Below are 21,421 nucleotides of genomic sequence, written 5' to 3' on the forward strand. Positions count from 1 at the left end.
CCCTCTCTTTCTTTCTTTCTTTCTTTCTTTCTTTCTTTCTTTCTTTCTTTCTTTCTTTCTTTCTTTCTTTCTTTCTTTCCTTTTTGGAAGGGAGAAGGTAGGGCAATTGGGGTTAAGTGACTTGCCCAAGGTCACACTGCTAGTTTTTTTGTGTTAAGTGTCTGAGGTCGGATTTAAGTGACTCAGGTCCTCCTGACTCCAGGGCCGATGCTCTATTTTGCACCACCTAGCTGCCCCTAACAATCTCTCTTTCAAGGAGTTTACCTCTCACTGAACAACTGAAATGGATGCAGTTATTGAACCTGGGCTGATATTTCTATCCTTTCAGCCTCTTTGTTCTCATCTGATTCTCTCTCCTTGAATCTTTGTTAATGTTGCTGGTCACAACCCTTTGGGATGAAAGCTTCACATTTGTGTAGAATTGGAAGTCAGTGTTCTGCAGTTGAAAGAGCATTTATCTAGATCCAGAGTACCTGGGTTCAGTTCTCCTTATCTAAAACTAATGACTACCTCAGGCAAGTCAGTTAATCGCTTCCCCATCTGTAAACTGAGTGAGTTGTTTTAGAGAGTCTTAAGTCTCAACTGATTCTAGAATTATGTAGCTATGGCACAAGGCAGATATCTCAACCTTGTTTTACCTTTTTTTCCTTTGCTTTCTTAGTATGTTCCTTAAAGAAAACTAAAATTGACCATCTTTTAAACAGGAATGAAAAGCAGATTTGGGAAAGAATGTTCCAGTCTAACTCATTCCAGTGGAATAAGGTAAAGAGGAAAGGAGCCCAGATATATTTTAATTTTATTGACATCCTAAAAATCCCTGGGCTCTGAGGCCACCCAGTCATCTTTTTTCTTTCTGAGCTTCTTATACATTTTCTTTCCAAGAAGCCTGATAATAACAGATGCCATGTCACTCTCCTCTCTTCCTTCTCCTTTTGCCAAATAATAGAAGGTGAGGGAGGGGTGAAACACACATGTAAATGTCAAGACACTCTGCACCTCTGAGATTTACTTATATCATCTGGCAAATTTCATGTTTTAGTTATTTGTCTAGCTTAGATTTGTAAGCCTAGGAGGCCAGGGTTTCTTCTTGCCATATGCCTGCAAAGGGCCAAGTGTTTTAGTCATTCAGCTAATAGCCACACTCTCATTACTCATAGTTATACTTTATTGTATGAAACCAAACTATTCCTCTCCTTCTTGGGAATTATCCCAAGTGTGCACTGGTAGACATTCCCATTTTTGTTTTTCTTTTGCCAAGATGTTCATATCTGGCTGCTTTAATCTCTTCTCATAAATCAGTTCCTTCTTTCTTCAAATAATTTTTCTTTGGCATGACTTTTTGGACTCCCTCCAGTGAGTATAATCTTTGAGGAGCTGATGCCTCTGAAGGGGAATGTGATACTCTGTCACCTTCCCCATGTAGAGAGGGATGATTATTTCTCTGTCCTGTGATCAGCATTTCCTGCTGTGAGGTCTAATAGCATTAGTCTCTTTTGTTGACTTGTGGTGGTGCCAAATGATTTTGAATGCTTCATCCACTCTCCCTCCTTAATTTCTCATCATTGTGGCCCTTCATGTTTTTCCTTTTCATTGGAAAACCATGGAAACGCCTGCTTATTGTCATCATCATCATCATCCATAAATTTACTGAGCACCTTCTGAGTGGAGCCATCATTCTCAAGGTTCAGATTCAAATCTGTTTAATACAACTTTCTTAACTATTCCATTATTAGTTATTGAACAATTCAAGTCAGGTTGTTATATTTTCAACATTAATGGAGAGTAGAGGGACGAACCAAATTGACCCACTTGTGGTTTGTCACATGACATCCCATCTTTGTGTTGGATTTGGAGTCAGGAAAACCCAAATTCAAACCTCATCCCTTATATTTACTATATGGGTGACGATGTGAAAGTCATTTAATCTCTGTGATTTGGGATAATTGATTCATCTATAAATCAGGAATATTAATGAATCTAGTGTTGTGTTCTTGTGTCCTAGGGTGGTTGTAAGATTCAAGTTAGAAAAAGCTGGTTAGAAGCTTCATAAATTTAAAAAGTCAGGGTAGGTGTCAACTGTCTTGGGAAGGACTGCAAGTGTTATTATCCCATTTAATAGATGAGGAAACAGTTTCAGAAGAAAGTAATTTTCTCATGATTTTACAGTTAGTGTTAGATTTGAGAAATGAACCCAGGGCCTTTGCCTCCAAGTCCTGTACTTTTCCCCTTATATTGCCTTCAGAAGACAAATTATATATATATATATATATATATGTATATATATATATGTGTGTGTGTGTGTGCGTGTGTGTGTAAATATATAAAATGTATGTATGTATATATATGTTTATGTGTGTGTTTGTATGTGTGTATATATGTACATATAATGCATACAGACATATGCACACACGTGCTGATGATAATTTGTTTATATTTAAAGGATTTGTTCTTCTAATGGCTTATTTCCCCCATTTATATATAACTCATCTTTGCAGGCAATTTCTAAGTAAGCTACCATATCACTGAGTCTAGAGGCATTATTTGAAATCAAATGTGAACTTCTTCAACCAATGAATTTTAACTCTAATCTGAGTTACATAAAAGGGAAAATGTTCCTGAGAAATGCAATTGTTTTCTTTTCTGTTTTAAAATGTGTGTTAAGCTGATCATAACCGAGAGTAAGAAGTCTCAAATCTCATACTGATAGCTGAAGTAGTAAATTGAATTCATGTAACACTGATAAAGTATCTTAGGGTTTTTCAGCATCGGAGATTCCCAATGTGGAAACTCTCTCAAGCAATGCAGACTGGCTGTGCCTTAGCAACTAATACCTGGGCAGTTATCTGAGAGATCCTGAAAATTAAGCAGCTTGCCCAGACTGTAAAGTTAAGTGCTTCAGTTGGACTTGAACGTTGGTCTGCCCAATTCCAAGTCTACCAAGTCTACATGGTGCCTCTCCTGAAGCATTTGATTTTTTAAAAAAATTGATTAATTTCTAGTTTTCAAAATTCTATTTTACAAAACTTTGAGTTTAAAATTTTTTCCCTCCCCATCTCCCCCACCCCCAAGATAATACAATCTGATATAGGCTATATACCTATTTCTACATTAGTCATGTTGTAATGTAGAATCTGGAAGCATTTGTTGACTAAATACCAAGGTATAGAAAAGACATCAAATACCTGAACAATGAGAAAAGGAGGTGGGTGGCAAAACTGAGGGAGAACTTATGGACAAAATGTTATGCTTATTATCAAGGACATTCTGCAGCATTCTTGGTCAAAATCATGTAGGCTTGCAGGGCTGTGATCTGTACAAGTGGTAGAAGTACCCACATGGATAAGATTGGAAATGTTTTCAAGAATCAAATGAATAGAAAAGCTAGGTGTAATTGTGCTGCAGAATTGAGGATGAATTTTTCTCTTTTCATACCTCAGAGTTCAAAAGCCTAAAAACTACAGATGATCCCTTAAGGGTCAAATAGGTAGGAGATAATATGAGGGCAAGAATTCTCTGTTAGAAAAAGGACAGAAAAATCTCATTTTGAGACCAGTTTTTAAAAGAATGAGGATTGCTCTTATATTAACTGAGTATTTGAGCTTCTAGTCATAGAACATTCTGGGTTCATTTCCTATATCCATTTTCTGTATAGCATACACTTCTTGTCACTCAGTGGTATTAATCTCACAACTATTTTCAAAAAAAAGAATAGCTCCAGGCAAAATGTTATAGCTGGCTGTATCGACTTCTATATCACAGAGACAGAACTTAAACAGATGGGTTATGTAGAAGCCCCTCTCTAGGTAAAAATCCAACTTCCTTTCAGTGAAATACTTCTTCCTGTGAGGCTGTATTGTTATCACTCCAAGACAAATCTGTAATTATTCTAATGTCCACCCCAAGCCAAATTCTAATTTTCTCAATATAAATCCTGGGGTTATTTACCACTAAAAGAGCTGCTGTAAGTATTTTTTGGACATATAGATCCTTTTCCTTGGAGTCAGGAGGTTCTGAGTTGCATCCTGTATTGCTTATACTTATTAGTTATGTGACACTGGGAAGGACAGTTAATCTTCATCTGCCTCAGTGTTCTCATCTGTAAGATGACTATAATAACACTAGGTAATAAGGTAAGGGTCAAGTGAGATACCATGTTTAAAGTGCTTCACAAGTATTAAAAAAACATATAAATGCTTATGGTTGTCTTCTTGTTCTTGTTCGTATTCTTCCTCCCTCCCTCTCTCCCTCCCTCCCTCTCTTCCTCCCTTCTTTCCTTCCTTCCTTCCTTCCTTCCTTCCTTCCTTCCTTCCTTCCTTCCTTCCTTCCTTCCTTCCTTCCTTCCTTCCTTCCTTCCTTCCCTCCTTTTTTCCTCCCTTCCTTCTTTCCCCTCCCAGTTCCAGTGCTTTCCTTTTTTTAGGTATTTCCTATTTTCCTGTATATATCTTGTTTGTATGTCTTCTCCCCCATTAGATTATAAGCACCTTTAAGTCATGTACTCTCTTGCCTCTTTCTTCATCCTTAGTACTTAGCACGATGTCTGATACATAGTGGGTGCTTAATCAATATTTATTGTTTGATTCATGCTAACTGACAACAAAGAGAAAGCAGAATAACCTATATTTACCCTGATTTTTTTCTTTCATGCCAATAAAAGTAAACGTTGGATGGGAAAGGACACAGCAAACATGACTAACTGGGTGTTAAAGACCCAGGGGATACAATGATGAAAGGTGATATCGTTGCTGCTCTTAAATGAATAAGGCAGGTAGGACAAATGAAAAAATTTGTTTGGTATGAGGCAAATTGTTATAATGGCAAAGAGAATAGAATATGCTTAAAAGTATTTAGGACCAAGTAATTTACCATGAAAAAGATCAACATGACTTTTTGGAGGAGTTTGGTAAGAAACAAGCCCTCAAAAATCCTGCCTATGTAGTTGACATTACCAGAAGGAAGAAATGAGACTCACAAATGGGAGAGCCAGCCTGGTTTTGGTAGATCTTACATTTATTCAAGGGACTGCTTCATCTTGTGAGCCTGTCTCAAGGCATTTCAGGAGAACATGCTGGCCGTAATAACCTTGCTTACTTAAAAAAAAAAAAAACCACAACGACAACAACTCAGAACAAAACAAAAGGAAATATGACATACTAAATGTCATTTCCCCAGTGTGTGAAGTGGTTTAGAAGGCTTATCTTTCTGCTCTTGGAAACTTTTTCAAAAATGAAACCTTTATCATTCGTTTGTGAAATCTCAGCTCTTAGACAATAGTTCCACTTCTAACAGAGCTCCTGCCTTTGCCCCCTCCCCTCTGCTTATTTGTTTTTCGAGGCAGAACGAATTATAAGCAAAAACATTTATCCTTCTATGGGGGATAGACATGGTACAAAAACTTATGAAATATCAGCCTCCTCTGGATAAATAAATTTGAGAATAGTATTTCATTCAACAAATATTTAAGGCATATTATGTACATAACCCTGTATTAGACTCTGTGGGTGACCTAAAAAGTATAACACACTTGCTTCTTTCATTCAGTTCATAGTGGAATAAAGAAGGCAAATAGAAGGATTCTCCTGAAATGATGAGGGCCTTCTAATGTTCTACAAATAGAGGGCCTTCAGCTGAATCTTTCTGTGCATGACATGCTAATGGCACCAAAGCCATTCAAAACCTAACAGGGTCCCCTCAAAGAGATCTGGAGCCACTCAAATGAGACTGGGTTAGTAACTGAAATGGGAAAGAGCAAGGCAAGTAAATATAGAATACTCAGATTACGGCATGCTGGTAGACCAGCAGCTCTTTGAGTTGGTACATCAGCACATATATCTTGGGCAGGCATTAGAGGTGGACAATGAACTGAACCCAGGAAAGATGGGGGTGGGAAAGAGCAGAGTTGGTTGCTTTTTAGGAGTTATACAATATGTTTACTGATGCTCACTGATGGGAAAAAATCTGCTTGTGAACAGTCTTTAAAACATCAATCCTCATTCTCTCCCACAATTATATGAGGTAGAGAAGCATTGAATTCCATGACCTTAAAAGAATCACAATTGCTGATGACCTTAAAGGCAATGGGCTTAAGTGAACTCTTCTATGCTTACCAACAATCATTAGCTCATATGAGTAGACTTAAATATGTCATAAGGGTCATGTGTAACTAGAAAAGGAGGTGGTCTGATTATGGACAGCAAGCATGGGATAGTCGATGGGAAGTTTAAGGGCTGTACTGATTGCCATGAAATGTCACCAAAGGAAAAACAAAACAAAACAGAATCAATAGCCCTATAAATAGAAGGATTCTCTACAGATGTTGAGAGGCTCACTTTTACCTTTTGAGGATGATATGTGAATAGCATCAAGAAATTCTAGAACAGTTTAGTCATTCTCCATCATTGTGGAAAGATCCTCTGTGGAGGATGTATGGGAAGCTACCTATTATATGGGATGAAAAAGAAAGTGGGAATGGGTTTCTTTCTGCGCTAGTGGAAGTATATCACACTAATCAGATACAATATCTGTCAGTGTAGAAGTTGGAGGGAAAACAAGATATATGCAAGTAAAAGGATGTGCACTATATACTACAAATAACAATACAAAGTTTGTAAGATAGAGATGATGTAGGGTAGTAGGCAGAATGCTGAACTTGAAGCCATTCAAGAACAGCCTGTGCCTTGTCAATCACCTTCTTCTTGTCCACGTCTTCATGATACTGCTCTCTCCTAGGTATCTTCCTACTTGTCTGACCATTTCTTCTCAGTCTCCTGTGCTGGATCTTTATCAAGGCTATGAGAACAAGCTGTTCATTTCCTCTAAGCCTCTGTCCTGCGCTCTCTTCTCTTTTTCCTCTATGCTATCTTGCTTGATAATTTCACAAGCGCTCATGTATTCATTTATCATTTCTATGCAGATTATTCTTAAATTTATTTACATAGCCCTAACTTATTTTGTGACCTCTAGTCTTGCATCTCCAAATGGATCCTGGATATCTTGAATTAGTAGTCCGGTAGACATCTTATACTGATATATCCAAAACTGAATTAAGTACTTCTGCTTCCCCCCTCAGTTTCCCCCCATTTCCTAATTTTACCATTACTCTTTTTATTTTGATAAATACTAAATCTTAAATACATAATAAGAAGATAAAAAGAAACATTATGCACTTAAAGATAAAATAAATAAGGAAAAAAAACATGTCATGTGCATAGTAGAACATAGGAGAAGATTAAAAATATATAGCAATAACATCATTTCAAGAAAGTCTATATACTAAATACTGTATGTTAAGTTGAAAGTTGTCCATCTTTCCTTTGCTTCCTTGTAGCTTTTCTTTTGTTCTCTGCTGTACACTCTTTTACTTTGTTCTTTTTTCCACCTTCCTCCCCCTACCCACCACCCCAAGGTTACAAATAAGCATGGATATATTTATGTATAGTTATTGACATATACATACACACACACACATATATATATATATATAAATATACATAAATATGTACTTTCCCTAAGAGATTCTACTCCTATTCTTGTTTTTATGTTTGTGATATCTCTCTTTTCCTATTTCTCCTAACTTCTCTACTTTACTTCTACCTGCTACCTTGCCCTACTATTACTTAACCTACCCCTACTTCAACGATCCTTCCCTTACCCTCCCATTCCACTAAATCTAAATACCATTCTATACCCCCTTTTAACCTATTCCCTCACTCTCCCCTCTAAAGATCCCTCCTTTATCCTCCCCGCCTTCTATCCCCTTAGAGTTTTATTTCCTTTTTAAATTTAGAAGACTTTTATACTCTTCTAGGTATATATGTATTTTCCCCTCTTGACTCCATTCCCAATGAAAGTAGCTTTCCAGAACTAACAGCCTCCCTCCCCCATCTAATTCCTCTGCATTGGTTCTTCCTCTTGCACCTCATTTGTATAGGATAATTACTCTTTTACCTTTTCTTGAATGGTTTTACTTTTTAAATTCACATTATAAAGTCCTATCATACTCAGGTCTACGCTGATCTTCTTATAAGCTACCTAATTACTAGTAATAGTCTTAGACATAGGTTTTACATTTTCCATACATAAAAGGTTAACATTCTATCCTTATTGAGTCCATTGTTATTGATCATTGGTATGTACCTTACATTTCTTTTGGCTCTTGTATGTCAAATCTTCTATTGAGTTCAAGTTTTGTTTTTTTAACAAAGTCCTGAAAGTCTGACAGTTGATCAAATGTACATTTTTTTCCATTCAAAATGATGCTTAGTTTTGCTGAGTTTGATATTTTCAGCTAGAGGCCCAGTTCTTTTGCTCTTTAACACATAGTGTCCCAAGACCTGCAATAGTTTATTAATGTTGCTAGTGCTAGGTTTTGTGTGATACTAATTGTGGTACCATCATATGTAAATTCTTTCTTGTTGCACATAATATTTTGTCCTTGATTTTAGAATTTAACTAAAATATTCCTATGAGTTTTCCTTGTAGGATCTCTTTCAGGTGGTAATCAGTAGATTTTTTCTATTTCTACTTTCCTCTCTTGTTCCAATTGTTCAGTACAATTTTTATAAATCATTTCTTGTATGATTGTATCAAGATTCTTTTTATGATCAGAACTTTCAGGTAGTCCAACTATTGTGTTTTCCCTTCTTGATCTGTTTTCTAGATCCATTGTTTTTCTTATGAGATGTTTCAAATTTTTTCCTATTTTTTATTCTTTATATTTTGTTTTTTATTTCTTTATCTCTTTATCTCTTATAACTTCAAGGAGTCATTTTCTTCCTTAAGATTCTAGATTTCCTTTTCTAATTCATTGACTTTCTTTTCATAATCTTCTTATTTTTTTCTTAATTTTCCCTCAATATCTCTAATTTGATTTTTAAAGTCTTAAGTTCTTCAATGAAATCTTTTTGGGCAGGTGACCATTTGGCCCCCTTTGGGGATAGAAGAGGTTTTCTTTGCTTCAGTATCTTCCTCTGAAGATGAACTCCAGTCTTCTCTATTCCCATAGTAGCTCTCCGTGGTTGGATTTTTTCTTCTTTGTTTTTTTTTTTGTAATAATTTAGTTTTTATGATCACCTCTACTCCTAGGGGATGGGGGATGGTGCCTCTGGCCTCTCATCCTCTTCAATTCTTCCCTCTGATCTTGAACTCAAACCAAGACCTCCAGCCTCCTGTAAATGCCCACAGTCAGTGGCATCCTGCCTACTGCTTCTGTTCTCACCCTGCATGTGCTGCTTCCTTCTTACCCCTCTGTTTGTCACAGAACAGCTGGGTCTAGCATTCCTTGTCAGCAGAGGTTCCCTAGATTTTCCCCAGTTCAGATGCCCAACTCCCATAGTTGTCCCAGTACTAAAAGTTCCTGTGGCAGGGTGGGGCAGCCTCCCAACCTAGCTACCCCCAGGGTTTGTTGCTTGTTATTTAAGCACCTTACCACTTGTTAAAGTAGACCCTAGACTGAAGGTGTTTACTCTTCATAGGGAAATCTAGTCCTGGGATTTTTCTTCAGGTCTTCTTGATTTTCACAAGAGCGCCCTCAGTTTACCTCTACTCTTTACTTGTTTTCATGGCTTTATGTTCAAGGAAAATCTTGAGAGTTTGAAATTTTCTGACCTACTCCACCATCTTCTTAGAGACCTCTCTCTCTATTACCCTCAATGATACCACCAGCCTCCCAGTCAGCCAGACTTGTACCTTGGCATCATGATTGATTGTTCACTCTCATCCTTCATATCCATTCTGTTGCCAGGTCCTGTCAATTCTACCTTCACAACATCTCTCATATAAATAAGCTTCTTTCTGTCCTCTGACATTGCCACTACCCTGGTGTAATCCCTCATTAATTCACATGTGGACTATTGCAATGACCTTCTGGTTGATCTACCTAATTAAAATCTCTCTCTACTCTAGTCCATCCTCTATTCACTTGTCAAAGTGATCTTAAAGTGCAGACTTGACCTTTGTTGTGCTACTCAATAAACTTCAGTGGCTCCATATTGCCCCAGAATTAAACACAAGATTCTCTATATAGCTTTTGAAGTGCAAGTCACAACTTGACCCCTTTCTACCTTTCCAGTCTTCTTATGCTTTAAGCCCCTCTACATACTCTACAATACAGTGACACTGGAATTCTTGCAGTTCCTTGCATTGGACACTCCATCTCCTGACTCCACATCATCGTCATCATTGTCTTCTTCGTTGTCTCCTCCTATCCTCTGCTGCTCTCCCTTCTTGAAATTCTTTCCCTCCTCACCTCTGACTCATGGCTTCCTGAAAGACTTATTTAAAATCCCATCTTCATCTGGACCTTATCCAGTCCACCTTCAATGCTAGTACCTTCCTTCTGAGATTATCTTCAGTTTACCCTGTATAGATCTTGCTTGTCCATAGTCATTTCCATGTTGTGCCATTTGATTGTGAGCATCTTGAGAGCGGGGACTGGATTTTGCCTTTGTGTCCACAGTGCTTAGTATAGTGCCTGGCATACAGTAGACCCTTAATAAATGTTCATTGACTTGATTTCATAAACTCTATAAGCCTCAGGCAGTCTCTAAGAGTATAAATTTCTATAAGTTAGTGGTAGAAGGATTTCCCACATGGACAAAATCACAGGTTCTTGGTGCATTGTATGTCCTTTATGAAGGACAGAAATAAACACAGTTTTCCAGAAGAGAATGGGGATGAACATGTGCTAAAATTTTTGAAAGGAAAAAATAAAATTATGAGCAAGAACCCAGCATTCCCGAAAGCCATTCAAAAGAAACAAAGGAAATAAGATTACATACATTCTGCAAAGTTACTTGATATGATGATTATACATGATTGTATCTTGGAATACTGTCACCTTTATGAATCCCATCAAGGTCTTTTAAAAATGCATTTGGAAATTATCTGCTGTTTGTATTGCTTTGTAATCCTCCAATAAATAGGGTGGAACCATCATAACTCCTATCACTGCTTGATTACTCTGGTATTTTTTTTTCTGCCTGCCTAGTTGGGATGGGGAGGAGTGGAGAGGGAAATCATTGTATGTAATGATAAAAGACATCCAATTTAAAAATATTTTTTTTGGTAGAAAAATCTAGTATTTTGTCACATAAGATGTAAGAGCATTATATTGAGTTATGGTAGGTGTTATTAACCTAGCACATGATTTGTCTAAATGATGAAGAATCCTTAAAACAATATGTATTATTGTTGTTATCAAAGGTTAGGGGATCAATAGTTAACAAAGCAGCTTACTAGCTGAAATTTATCAATAAACAGATGTGGCCCCAACAAAATATTTTTTTCCTTTGTGGAAGACAGTGAAACTATTAAGATAATACAGAACATGAATTCAGAACTGGGCTACTAAGGGTAGCTATTCAAGCATTCTGATCTCCTTTAGTTTGATTGCCTCCCAACATCTTTGACTAGAGAAGAAAAACAGAGGACAGAGTGCCCATTTAAAGTCTGGGTTTAGTCATTTACTTACTTTGTGATGGAGGCTTATGGAGTATTGCATCAGAATTCTTTGGCTATTAGGGTGGATTATAAACTATATAGGATGACATTGAAGCACCATTCCTTGAAAAATAGCATGTGAGTTTATGCTATTGTGAAGGCATGCCAAGCACAAGGAATCACTGTGCCTTTTATAGTAGAGTGCTGCTTTGTGAGTGTGTGTGTATGTCCTCTTCCCAATGTACCTAAGTTTTAATAAATGTTAATTAATTCCAAATGCCTAGCACCATGTTGGGCACACAATAAGCAGTTAATGAATATTGATTTTTGTAAATTAAATGGAAAGATGGCTAGAATGACATTTGGGAAATAAAGGAGAAAATTTATAGAGCAGTAGGAGAAATTTAAAAAGGTAAAGTGATTTCCTTGAGTTAGAGACAATTGAGTGATAGATCCAAGACCAGAGTGGGAACCTAATTTTCCTGGTTCTTGAATTTTAATTTTTTTGTACTTTTAAATAAATGAATTAGTTCTATTTTAAAAAGAGTTAGTAGGAATTAGAGTCTTATACTTTTCTTACATTTAATCTTTTGAAATACTGAGACATATTTTCTAGCTTTCTCTATTTTCCATTCTTAAATTTCTTCTCAAAGTCCCATGGGACATCTGCTTTATGGTTCTGCCTTTTCTATTAATTAAATCCCATCTTTCTTAGGGAATCAGCACTGTCATGTGACTACCAAATAGGTAATACAACTGAGTCTGCCTTAATAAAAGCAGTGTCCAGAACAAGAAAAGCAATATGACCAGGTTGGTCAGAACCATATCCATAGGGCTATACTCTGTTTTAGGTGCTACCTTTTAAGGATGGCATGAGTAAACTAGAACTTGGAAAGGGAAATAAGGATAATAAATATCTTTATACTATTATGTGAAGAAGATTTTAAGGAAATGAAATTACTTAGATTAGACAAGAGAAGACTTAGAGAAGGACATAATAGCAAGTCTTTAATTATTTGAAGGTTTAGAATATTAGGAAACAGTATAGAGCCCTTTTAATGAGAACCTCCTAATTTACTCAATAGAATTCTGCATAACAATACACATAGAAAAAACAAAATGGATGATAAAGCCCCATTATCCAGATTATGTAGTATGCTGTTCAATGGACAGCCTATGTAAATGGTCCAAAATTACATAAATCTTAGAAAAACACTGCAGATTTGTCAAAAGGTGAGCCAAGAATTGAATGGAAGGAAAATGATTATGATTGTGTTGGAGAAATTCTTTAATGATTTCAACAATTCCAAATTTCCTTCTGAAACAAAAGCTCATCTCTAATTTTGTAAATACCAGTGTCCTTCAAGGTTAAGTATCTGTAAGTTATAGAATATTTATAGTATTTATAGTAATACAGTATTTATAGTACTTTAAGAATGGCAAAGCACTTTACATATGTTACCTCATTTAATTTTAAAAATAAGCCTGTAAAGTAGGTTCCATTATTCTCAGCATTTTTAAATGAGGAAATTGAAATTTAAAGAGATTAAATAATTTCCCCAACTCTGCTAAATGTCTGAGGAAGGATTTTAACTTAGACTCTCCTGAATCTAAGTTCAGTGTTCTCTGTGCTATACCACCTTATGACAGTCTTGAAAAATTCAAAGTTGAAGATGACCCAAGGAGTATATATGGTGAGAGATATGGTAGATATAAATGGAGCATATTACCAACAATGAATTAAATGGAGAAAAAAAGATGTAAAAGAAATGGATTAGTTAGAGTTTAGAATGAATGTTAATAAATAGTAGCTTCAGGGAAGGAAATTTTGACTAAATATTAGGAAATTTTTAAATATATAACATATACAACAGTATAATTTGAAGACTACTGAATTCTCTTCTCATTGTGTTCAAGCAAAAGATAGCTTATCACCTGTCAGGGTGTGCCACAACTAGGTGGCACAGTGCACAGAGTGCTGGTTTTGGAGTCAGAAAACTTAAGCTATCTTGGACATTAGCTGTGTGACCCTGGGCAAGTCACTAAGCCTCTCAGCCTCAATTTCTCCAACTGCAAGATGTGAATAATAATGGCACCAACTTCCCTAGGTTGCTGTGAGAATCAAATGAGATAACCTATGTAAAGCACTTTGCAAACCTTGAAGTGTTATGTAAATTCTGGTTATTATTGTTTATTATTATTAATTATAGGGTGAGTTTTTGCATAGAAGTTTGGATTGAATGACACCTGAGGTCCTTTTTAACATAATGATTTTGTGATTGTAAAACCCTGTGAAATTCACTTGAGTTCCCTAGCCTTTAGTTATCTCATTTGTAAATGGTGTTTCAGATCCCTTTCAATCTAAAATAAAACTCTATGATTTTATGTAGATTGAATTAAGAAATCTAAGGTTAAGATTTTCTATTGGTGATGAATAATCTATTTTGATGACTGAGGCTAATCATAAGGTTTACAGCATTGGTGTCTGCACATCTGGTACAGCTGCTATCTTCTCTTGCTGAAGGAAAGGTGTCAATAAGCATTTCAAATTATGTAAAAGTGATATGTACAGTCCATATAGTCCATGCTTTGCTAACTATAGGAATGGTGCAATTATTCAAGTTAAATATTTTCTAAAGACACACCTCTGAAAAGAGTGAATAAATGGACTTAGGAGTCATCTTTATGAAGAATTAAGTCAGCAAGATTGTTGCATTGGTGGAAGTGGGTCAGGAAAACACGTTGGATAGGGAGAGATTTATATGTGATGATGGCATTGTTTCTAACCTTGGACTAAGTATTAATAGTTAAGGGCAATATTTTTTAGACTGGACAGCTTCTCTATAACATTTCCAATGAACAAAGTGGGATGCTTCCTTCGACTTTTTTGTGTTTTCAGTTATCTGCTAATTCAAGAAGGAAGAGGGAATTTCCAATGTGATACTGGGTTCTCCTTGACTCTGGACAACACATGTAACTTCACAGATCCCTGTGGAGATAACAGCAATGAGTTACCTTGTAAGTAAATGCCCTTGTCCCTTTGTTAAAACGTTCATGTTAGCTTTGTTCATTATATTGAGCTCAAATTCATGGGTGTGAGATTCATTGAATTGTCTGCCATTTGGAGAGATTCCAGGACTCGAGATTCTTGGATGTCTTTTGTTTATAATGATGAATACTGTTTAATAGGATTGGACATCTATTTTTCTTAGATGCTCAAACTGATCCATGATCTCATGGGTGTGGACCTTGCCTCCAACAGTGCAGTTTGCAACCCATCCATATTAGTCCATATGGCGTGACTCTTGTCTGAGTCCTCCCTAAAGTTAGCCTTCAAGGAGTCCATCTAATGTACTTGGAGCAACCTATTTATTTTGCTACTGAACGCACATAATGTTTAGTCTTTTCTGGTTTATATTAATTGGAAAACTGAGAGAACACTATATGCTATTTTGTTTTAGATTAGATTTCTTGATAGGGACAGGAAAAAAAAAAACTACAAATTAATTCCATGATCCCTTTTCTTTTAAGCCATGGTGAAAGCAAAATTCAACAAAAACTTTCTTTTGTGGCTCTTTAACTTTCCTGCCATGTAATCAATCTAAGGGCATTTGATGGTAATGATTATTGTGGGGAGAAATCAGAATTCAGCCCAGAGAGCATTCTCCTTGATGTAGTTTTTACATTGATGTCTTTAAAAAAATCCTCCACTAATATCTAATTGGATATTTCATTATGATAAGGAAGTGACTTTGAGCTCTTGAGGGTCATACCAGAAAAGGATAAGCTCTTGGTGGTCCTTCTAAGCTAAAAAGGCTTTGAGTATGACCCTGGTGATGGACCAGGGGCCAATTGTCTCCTAATGATCCTAAATAAATTTGGAGAGGCTCATGGTCTTGTTGGCCATAGCTTGACGAATATATTTGGTGCCAGAAATTCTTGAAAACCATTTACTAAGTCACAAAGGGGTTATGATCTATATCAGTGGAGAGAAAGTACACATGGATAAGCTTCTCATAAAAATGTATATACCTGTTAGGAACATTGCTAAACAAAGCTTGGTTCCATTCTGCTTGTATGTAAAGTGTACTTTGAGTAAAATTCTGTTTAGTTGCTTACCTCATGACCTTAAAGTGAGGTACTTGGATCTTGCAGGGTAGCTGAATCTTAGCAAGTAAATTGGTTTGCTAACTCTCTCAGTTCTCCAATCTACCAGTCTACTTTATCTCTTTGTCCATTGCCTCTTGCTGAGGGATCAGGCCAGAGGAAGAAATGTGTCCTTGTTCTACATGTGACTGTTCCCATATGTTCTTGCACAGAAATGTCAGTATGTGAGGATGCTGTATTTCAGAAATGGAAGAGTGAATGTCCATTATGACTGACCTTGTATTTGGGCAGCTTTGATGGGACATTTTGAGAGAAATTTCAGAGTTGGCTGTGGTGATGAAAATTGTCTCACCTACAATAAAAGAAACCAAGGTATAGATCCAAGCCAGTGGCACTCTATTAATGGGTCCATGGTCCACTCTAATGAAGTGAACCTCAGATCTTCCTCATGGTGTGAGATGCCCCCTTCTTCAGTACCTTGTTTTTATAGCATTTGATACCCAAATATGCAAAAGAGGCATGACAAAATGCCAAATCTCATTGGTTGATAGACCTTGCTCTCGAGGGCTAAGCAGGACATACTATAATGGGGTGGGGGGATGCAGGTTGGGTGAAGCAAGGGACATCGCCACTGACTTAGTGGTCATAATGTGGTCACCTGATCATTTGGATAAGGGAAAATGGTCTGAAGGTACAAAAATAAATGGGGGACTTTACAAAACATCAAGGCATCCCCCCATGCTGGGTTTGGACATAGAATTTGAGTAAAAGAGGGTGGAGATATCTTTGTCAGTATTTTCATGGCTGCACAAGTGAGCCTTATATGATAAACAAGTAGTCAACACTGCATTGAACTTTGAGACCTACTATAAAAACCTGTCCATTCTTATATGACTTATGTAGAACATCAAACTGAATAATCCTGATTGGAATAGAGTAAGCATCTAAATGAATTACTTCTCACATGGCACTGAGTAACTTTTAGAAAAGGAATGTGCAGTACATTAGAAAAAAATAACCAACAACCACTGATTTTAGAAGCATAAGGCCTGAGTTCAAATATTGGCTCTGCTATTTGTTACCTATATGAACTTGGGCAAGACATTTCCCATTTTCTGGGTCTTAGCTTCCTCTTCTCCAAATGATTTCTAAAATCCCTCTGAGATCAAAATCCTACTATCTAATGGGAACTTTTACTGCTTAATTATATGTATTATCTGAGGTTAGCAGGCCTTTAGTTTGAGTGAACTTTTAAACTTGAAAGTGGGCCTAACTTGTCTACGGCTTCATTTTTATGTTTCATTTGAGATAAATTATTAGTGGGTGATTACAATGAAATCACCATATTTTCTTGTGTGGTGCACTGAAATTGAATTTCTGATTTTTATTTTGTTCTTGTTTGCCTTGCATGGATGTAGGCTGCTAATATTAGTTCCATTTAATGAGAGTCATTACTGAAAAAATTTTCTTCGCCGTGGAGCTAAAGCAGGTTAATGATTTTCTTCCTGCTGTTTAAAAGAGTGATCATATTGTGGGTACTTAGAAACTGTTAAGTGCTTGGACAAAGTTCAAGGAAGTACAAGGATTCATTTATATGTGTCCAATTTCTCCACAGAAGCTAAATGTGAGGGTTCTGCCCCTTGCTCCAGCCTCTGTAAAGGGCTCTTTCCCAGATACTTCCTTTGCCAAGTCACAAAGATGAACTACTCGGCCAGTTTGACAAGATGTACAAAGTCCTCTCTTTTACTGATATCTAGGAAGCTCCTTTTTAGCACTCTTGCTGTGATAGCGTGCATGGTCCTGCTTCAGGGAAAAGGTTAATGTGAAAGCAGGAGGAAGCATTTGAGTGGGAAAGGTCTCTGTTGCATGAAAAATTCTAATAACTGTCAGCATTGGAGAAGAGCAGGGGATGGATCTGTAGAGTAAACAGATATCAATTGAAATGTTACATTGTGGAGTCACCTCTTGGCTTCTAAAGCTTTCCATTTTCATCTCGGAGTAGTTTCTGTTTCGGTACTTCACTTGCAAGCCAGAGAGAAAAATCTGAAGATAAATTCAGGATTACTCTTAAGAGTTGGGTTTCTTTTGTTGAATCTTCTCTGGGGAAGAAGGTTGTGAAAAAATTATGATTCTCCAGTTATTTCATCAATTACAAAAATGTGTTTGTGTCTCTGTAGGGATTAGTTCTTTGAAAAAGAAACCCAGCAAACCTTAGTCGAGCCATCAAAATGCATACTTTTTTTTCTTCTATTTAATCCATTTCTCTGCTTCAAACAAGATAAGCTATTTTTATCCGATAGTCAACCAATCAACACACATTTCTTAAGTACCTCCCATATACTAAGCACTATGCTAGGTGCCAGATATATAAATATAGCCCTAAAAGACTCTGAGGATCCTTTTTCCAAGTCCCATTTATACTGTCAAGTTGGATTTTCTCAGCTCAGCCATAACTCTCCCTCAAAATTCTAGACGTATTCTCAAGGGATTGGAGTATCTTTCTAATGCTGTCAGTTCGAGTGCTGATATGTTCCCATGTTAATTGCCAGTGATTAGCACCCCAATATTATCTAACCAAATTACATCAATTAGCTTTTACAAAAGAATATTAATCGGAAAGACATGGCAAGTGCCAAAGTGTAAAAACAGTGTGCCCTGAACCAGAGTGTGCTGTTCCCTCAACCACTTCAAGACCTGGGGAGTGGTGTCCGAGTTAAACTGGCTGTTACAGATTTATTTTTGGATGTAGCAGAGGTGCTAGGACAGTGACTCCCTTGACTGGTTCCTGCTCCTCAGGGCCATGTTTCTCATTGGATTTGACTGCTGGCAAACTTGGGGATGAATTTGAGTTCCTGAACTTCTTGGTGCTTTTTCCAACCCTTTGAAGCTCAAAACATAGTAGCCAATACCATTTTTTCTGCAACATTCATTCACTTAAGAGTAGAAAGAATGAATACAAGGGGAAGAAATCGTGGGACCATATGTGACCATGTGCTTATCTGGAATCACACTGTGGCCTGGCAGAAGTATCTTTTGATCATTTCTCAGTTCCCACCTCCTAGGGAGCTGCTTGTTCTGCCTACATGCATAGCTAGCCTCAAGATGCCCAAATCAAACCAAATAATGAGCTTTCACTAATCTAAAAAGGTGGAAGTCACTGTCTTAGAGAAATGAATGTTCTGTTGATAAGTTCCTTCATGACTGCCTTGTCCAAGTGTCTTCAGCAGTATAATGCACAGGTGATAGTACTGATCTAGGAAGATCATAGATAGTGAGAAATCTATAGATGACATTTAATTTTGGAAAGTGGTTCTTTCAGATATGATCATGGATGTGGCTATAAACATCTATACACAAATCCCAAATAGGATAATTCAAGAACTCTTAGAATAGTTTTCCAGGCAGTATAGTATAATGGAAAAAACATTATGGCTGGAGTCAGAGACCTGGGTTCAAATCCTATCTCTGAAATTTACTGTCTATAAGACCTTGGAAAAGTCATTTGATGTTCCTCTGTCTCACTTTCCTCAACTGTAAAATGAGGGGGTCGAATCAAATGGTTTCAGAGGTCTTTGAGACCTCAGAGACTTTGAGTCTATGATTCTGATTCACTTAACCCTGGGCCTCAGTTTTGTTTTTCAATTGTGTCCAACTCTTTGTGACTCCATTTGGGGTTTCCTTGGGAGAAATACTAGAGTGGTTTGCCATTTCCTTCTCCAGTTAATTTTATAGATGAGGAAACTGAGACAAATGGGGTTAAGTGACTTGCTCAAGGTAACACAGCTAGTAAGTGCCTGAGGCCAGATTTGAACTCAGGAAGGAAATTTTCCTGACTCCAGCCCTGGTATTCTATCTACTATACCACCTGCATACCCTCCTCAGTTTACTCATCTGTAAAATCATGGAGTTGTATTAGATGGTTTTTCATCTCCCTTTTACCTCTAGTTCTATGTTATTGTGATCATATAACATTAGAAATAAAGAGGACTAAAAAAAATCCTTTTTACAATGTACTTCTAAATAACCTATCTCTTATTGGTAATACATCAATGTCTTTCACAAGAGTTAGCTGAATATATCTCATCATTAGACTAAATTTATAACAAAGAAAAGACTCCTACTGAGAATCTCCTGAGGAAAGAAGATGTTTTCATTATTTTTTGTTCTTTCTAACACATTCAGAATTCGCCATCATCCTGACATATGTTGAAGCATAAAGGGCAGTGCTAACAGCTATCATGCTGAAGAGTTGAAAAAGTTTTTGTCGTTGGTAATTTCAAGCTTTTTAAACATGGATGGCACTTGTATACTCATGTATGTTCTCCTCCATGATGGTATAAATAAGCTAACAGAACGTTATTTGTAGAATCTTCTAAAGTACATCTTCAAATAATTTCACTGTGTGTCTAGAACAAATGAATCCCCAAAGCCACTCCTATACATCCTGTGTGTCACAACCCATATTTGTTGGGTTCATTTGGTTTAAATTATATAGTAATACAAGATAATAGAAGTTAAAAACAGCACTAAAAGGCTGCCAACTCTGATTAAAGCATAAATGCCCAACTTTGTTCTGTAGAACAGATTGCAAAATGCTTCCTTTCTTTCAGTAGAGAGATATGGAAGACTAGGGATGTAAAATGATACCTGATGTTGCTAGATGCAGTGACTGTGTTGATTGGTTTTCTTCAACTGTTTTCCTTCTGTTACAGGGTAAGTTTATTTCAGAAGAAGGGAGTATTTATTGATTTCATTTTGAAGATGAAAATCATCAGTAACACTTGACAAAAGATAAATAGGGATACTGGATCTTTGGTAGTAAGGAAAACAATGGACTATAAAAGGCAGAGGGGAAGTAAGGTCACACAGTGGATAGAATCCAGGGCCAGGGGTCAGGAAGACTCCTCTTTCTGATTTCAAATCTGGCCTCAACTACTTACTAGCTGTGTGACCCTGGGCAAGTCATTTAATCTATTCACTTGTAAAGTCAATCATAGCAGCTCTCTTGAGGACTGCTTCTGTGAATAATTTTAAAAGTCTAATCACATAGTATAATGAACTCTCTATTCAGAACTAAACATTGTTCAATACAGTAAAGCACAATATTAATATAAACATCCTTAAACATGTCATTCTAATACATTCATAAATATGTATGTATGTATTATATATATAATCTCATAAGCACAACATATCATTCTTAAGGGGTAGCAGAAAATACAAACACCATCCACCCTAGGTCATAGTAAGTCACAATCTCCTCAATCAATACACAGTGTCCAAGTAAAGTCCTCTCTCATCTTGACTATTTTCAGTATGCCATGATGATGGAGCTGTAGATGGGACTAATTAAGGAAGGGAGTAAAAAATGACTCCAAAGTTGAATGGGTGGGATAATGAGGATGAGGCCTCCATCAAAAGAAATCAGGAAGTTAGCTGGAGGAGTAGGTTTGGGGGGAGGAGCAAGTTATTTTTCACTTGACTGAGGATCATGGCTCTTCTGTGTTGATATTCTACTTCTCCCCACAGAGGTCTAGGCATGTACTACTGTAGGACTACAGAGACAACTCTGCATGAAGACCACAGTGAATTAAAGTTTGTGTGAGAATTTGATTTTCCACAAACTTTGCTGGGGCATCAAATTGGCATTATTATATATGAACCAGAATAAAGTGGAAGCTATTGTTACAGGATGCAGAAATGTTATTATATTTGCTGCAATCAAGCTTTATTATGCCTTTCCAGATGGATTTTAAAATGACTTCTCCTCACTTCCTTCATGTTCCAGGAGGAACTGAAAATAAAGGACTGAAACATTTGCTGTTTCACACACATAGAATTCAATCAATAATTCAACCAATTAATATACATTTATAAT

The 21,421-nt window shown here is 36.7% G+C and overlaps 1 protein-coding gene across 1 annotated transcript in view; it reads left to right on the forward strand.

The window, feature by feature from the left end:
- The window catches only part of MALRD1 (MAM and LDL receptor class A domain containing 1), a 930,206-nt gene that overhangs the window by 6,286 nt on the left and 902,499 nt on the right, over positions 1-21,421 (forward strand). The window contains exon 2 of the mRNA XM_069086118.1: positions 14,244-14,454. Within this exon, the coding sequence (XP_068942219.1) occupies positions 14,244-14,454 (211 nt within the window). The remainder of the gene's footprint in view (positions 1-14,243; positions 14,455-21,421) is intronic.

The sequence above is a fragment of the Petaurus breviceps genome, unplaced genomic scaffold (assembly GCF_028583685.1).
Source record: "Petaurus breviceps papuanus isolate PSGF00001 unplaced genomic scaffold, PetGlider_PUasm1.0 178, whole genome shotgun sequence".
Classification (NCBI taxonomy): domain Eukaryota; kingdom Metazoa; phylum Chordata; class Mammalia; order Diprotodontia; family Petauridae; genus Petaurus; species Petaurus breviceps.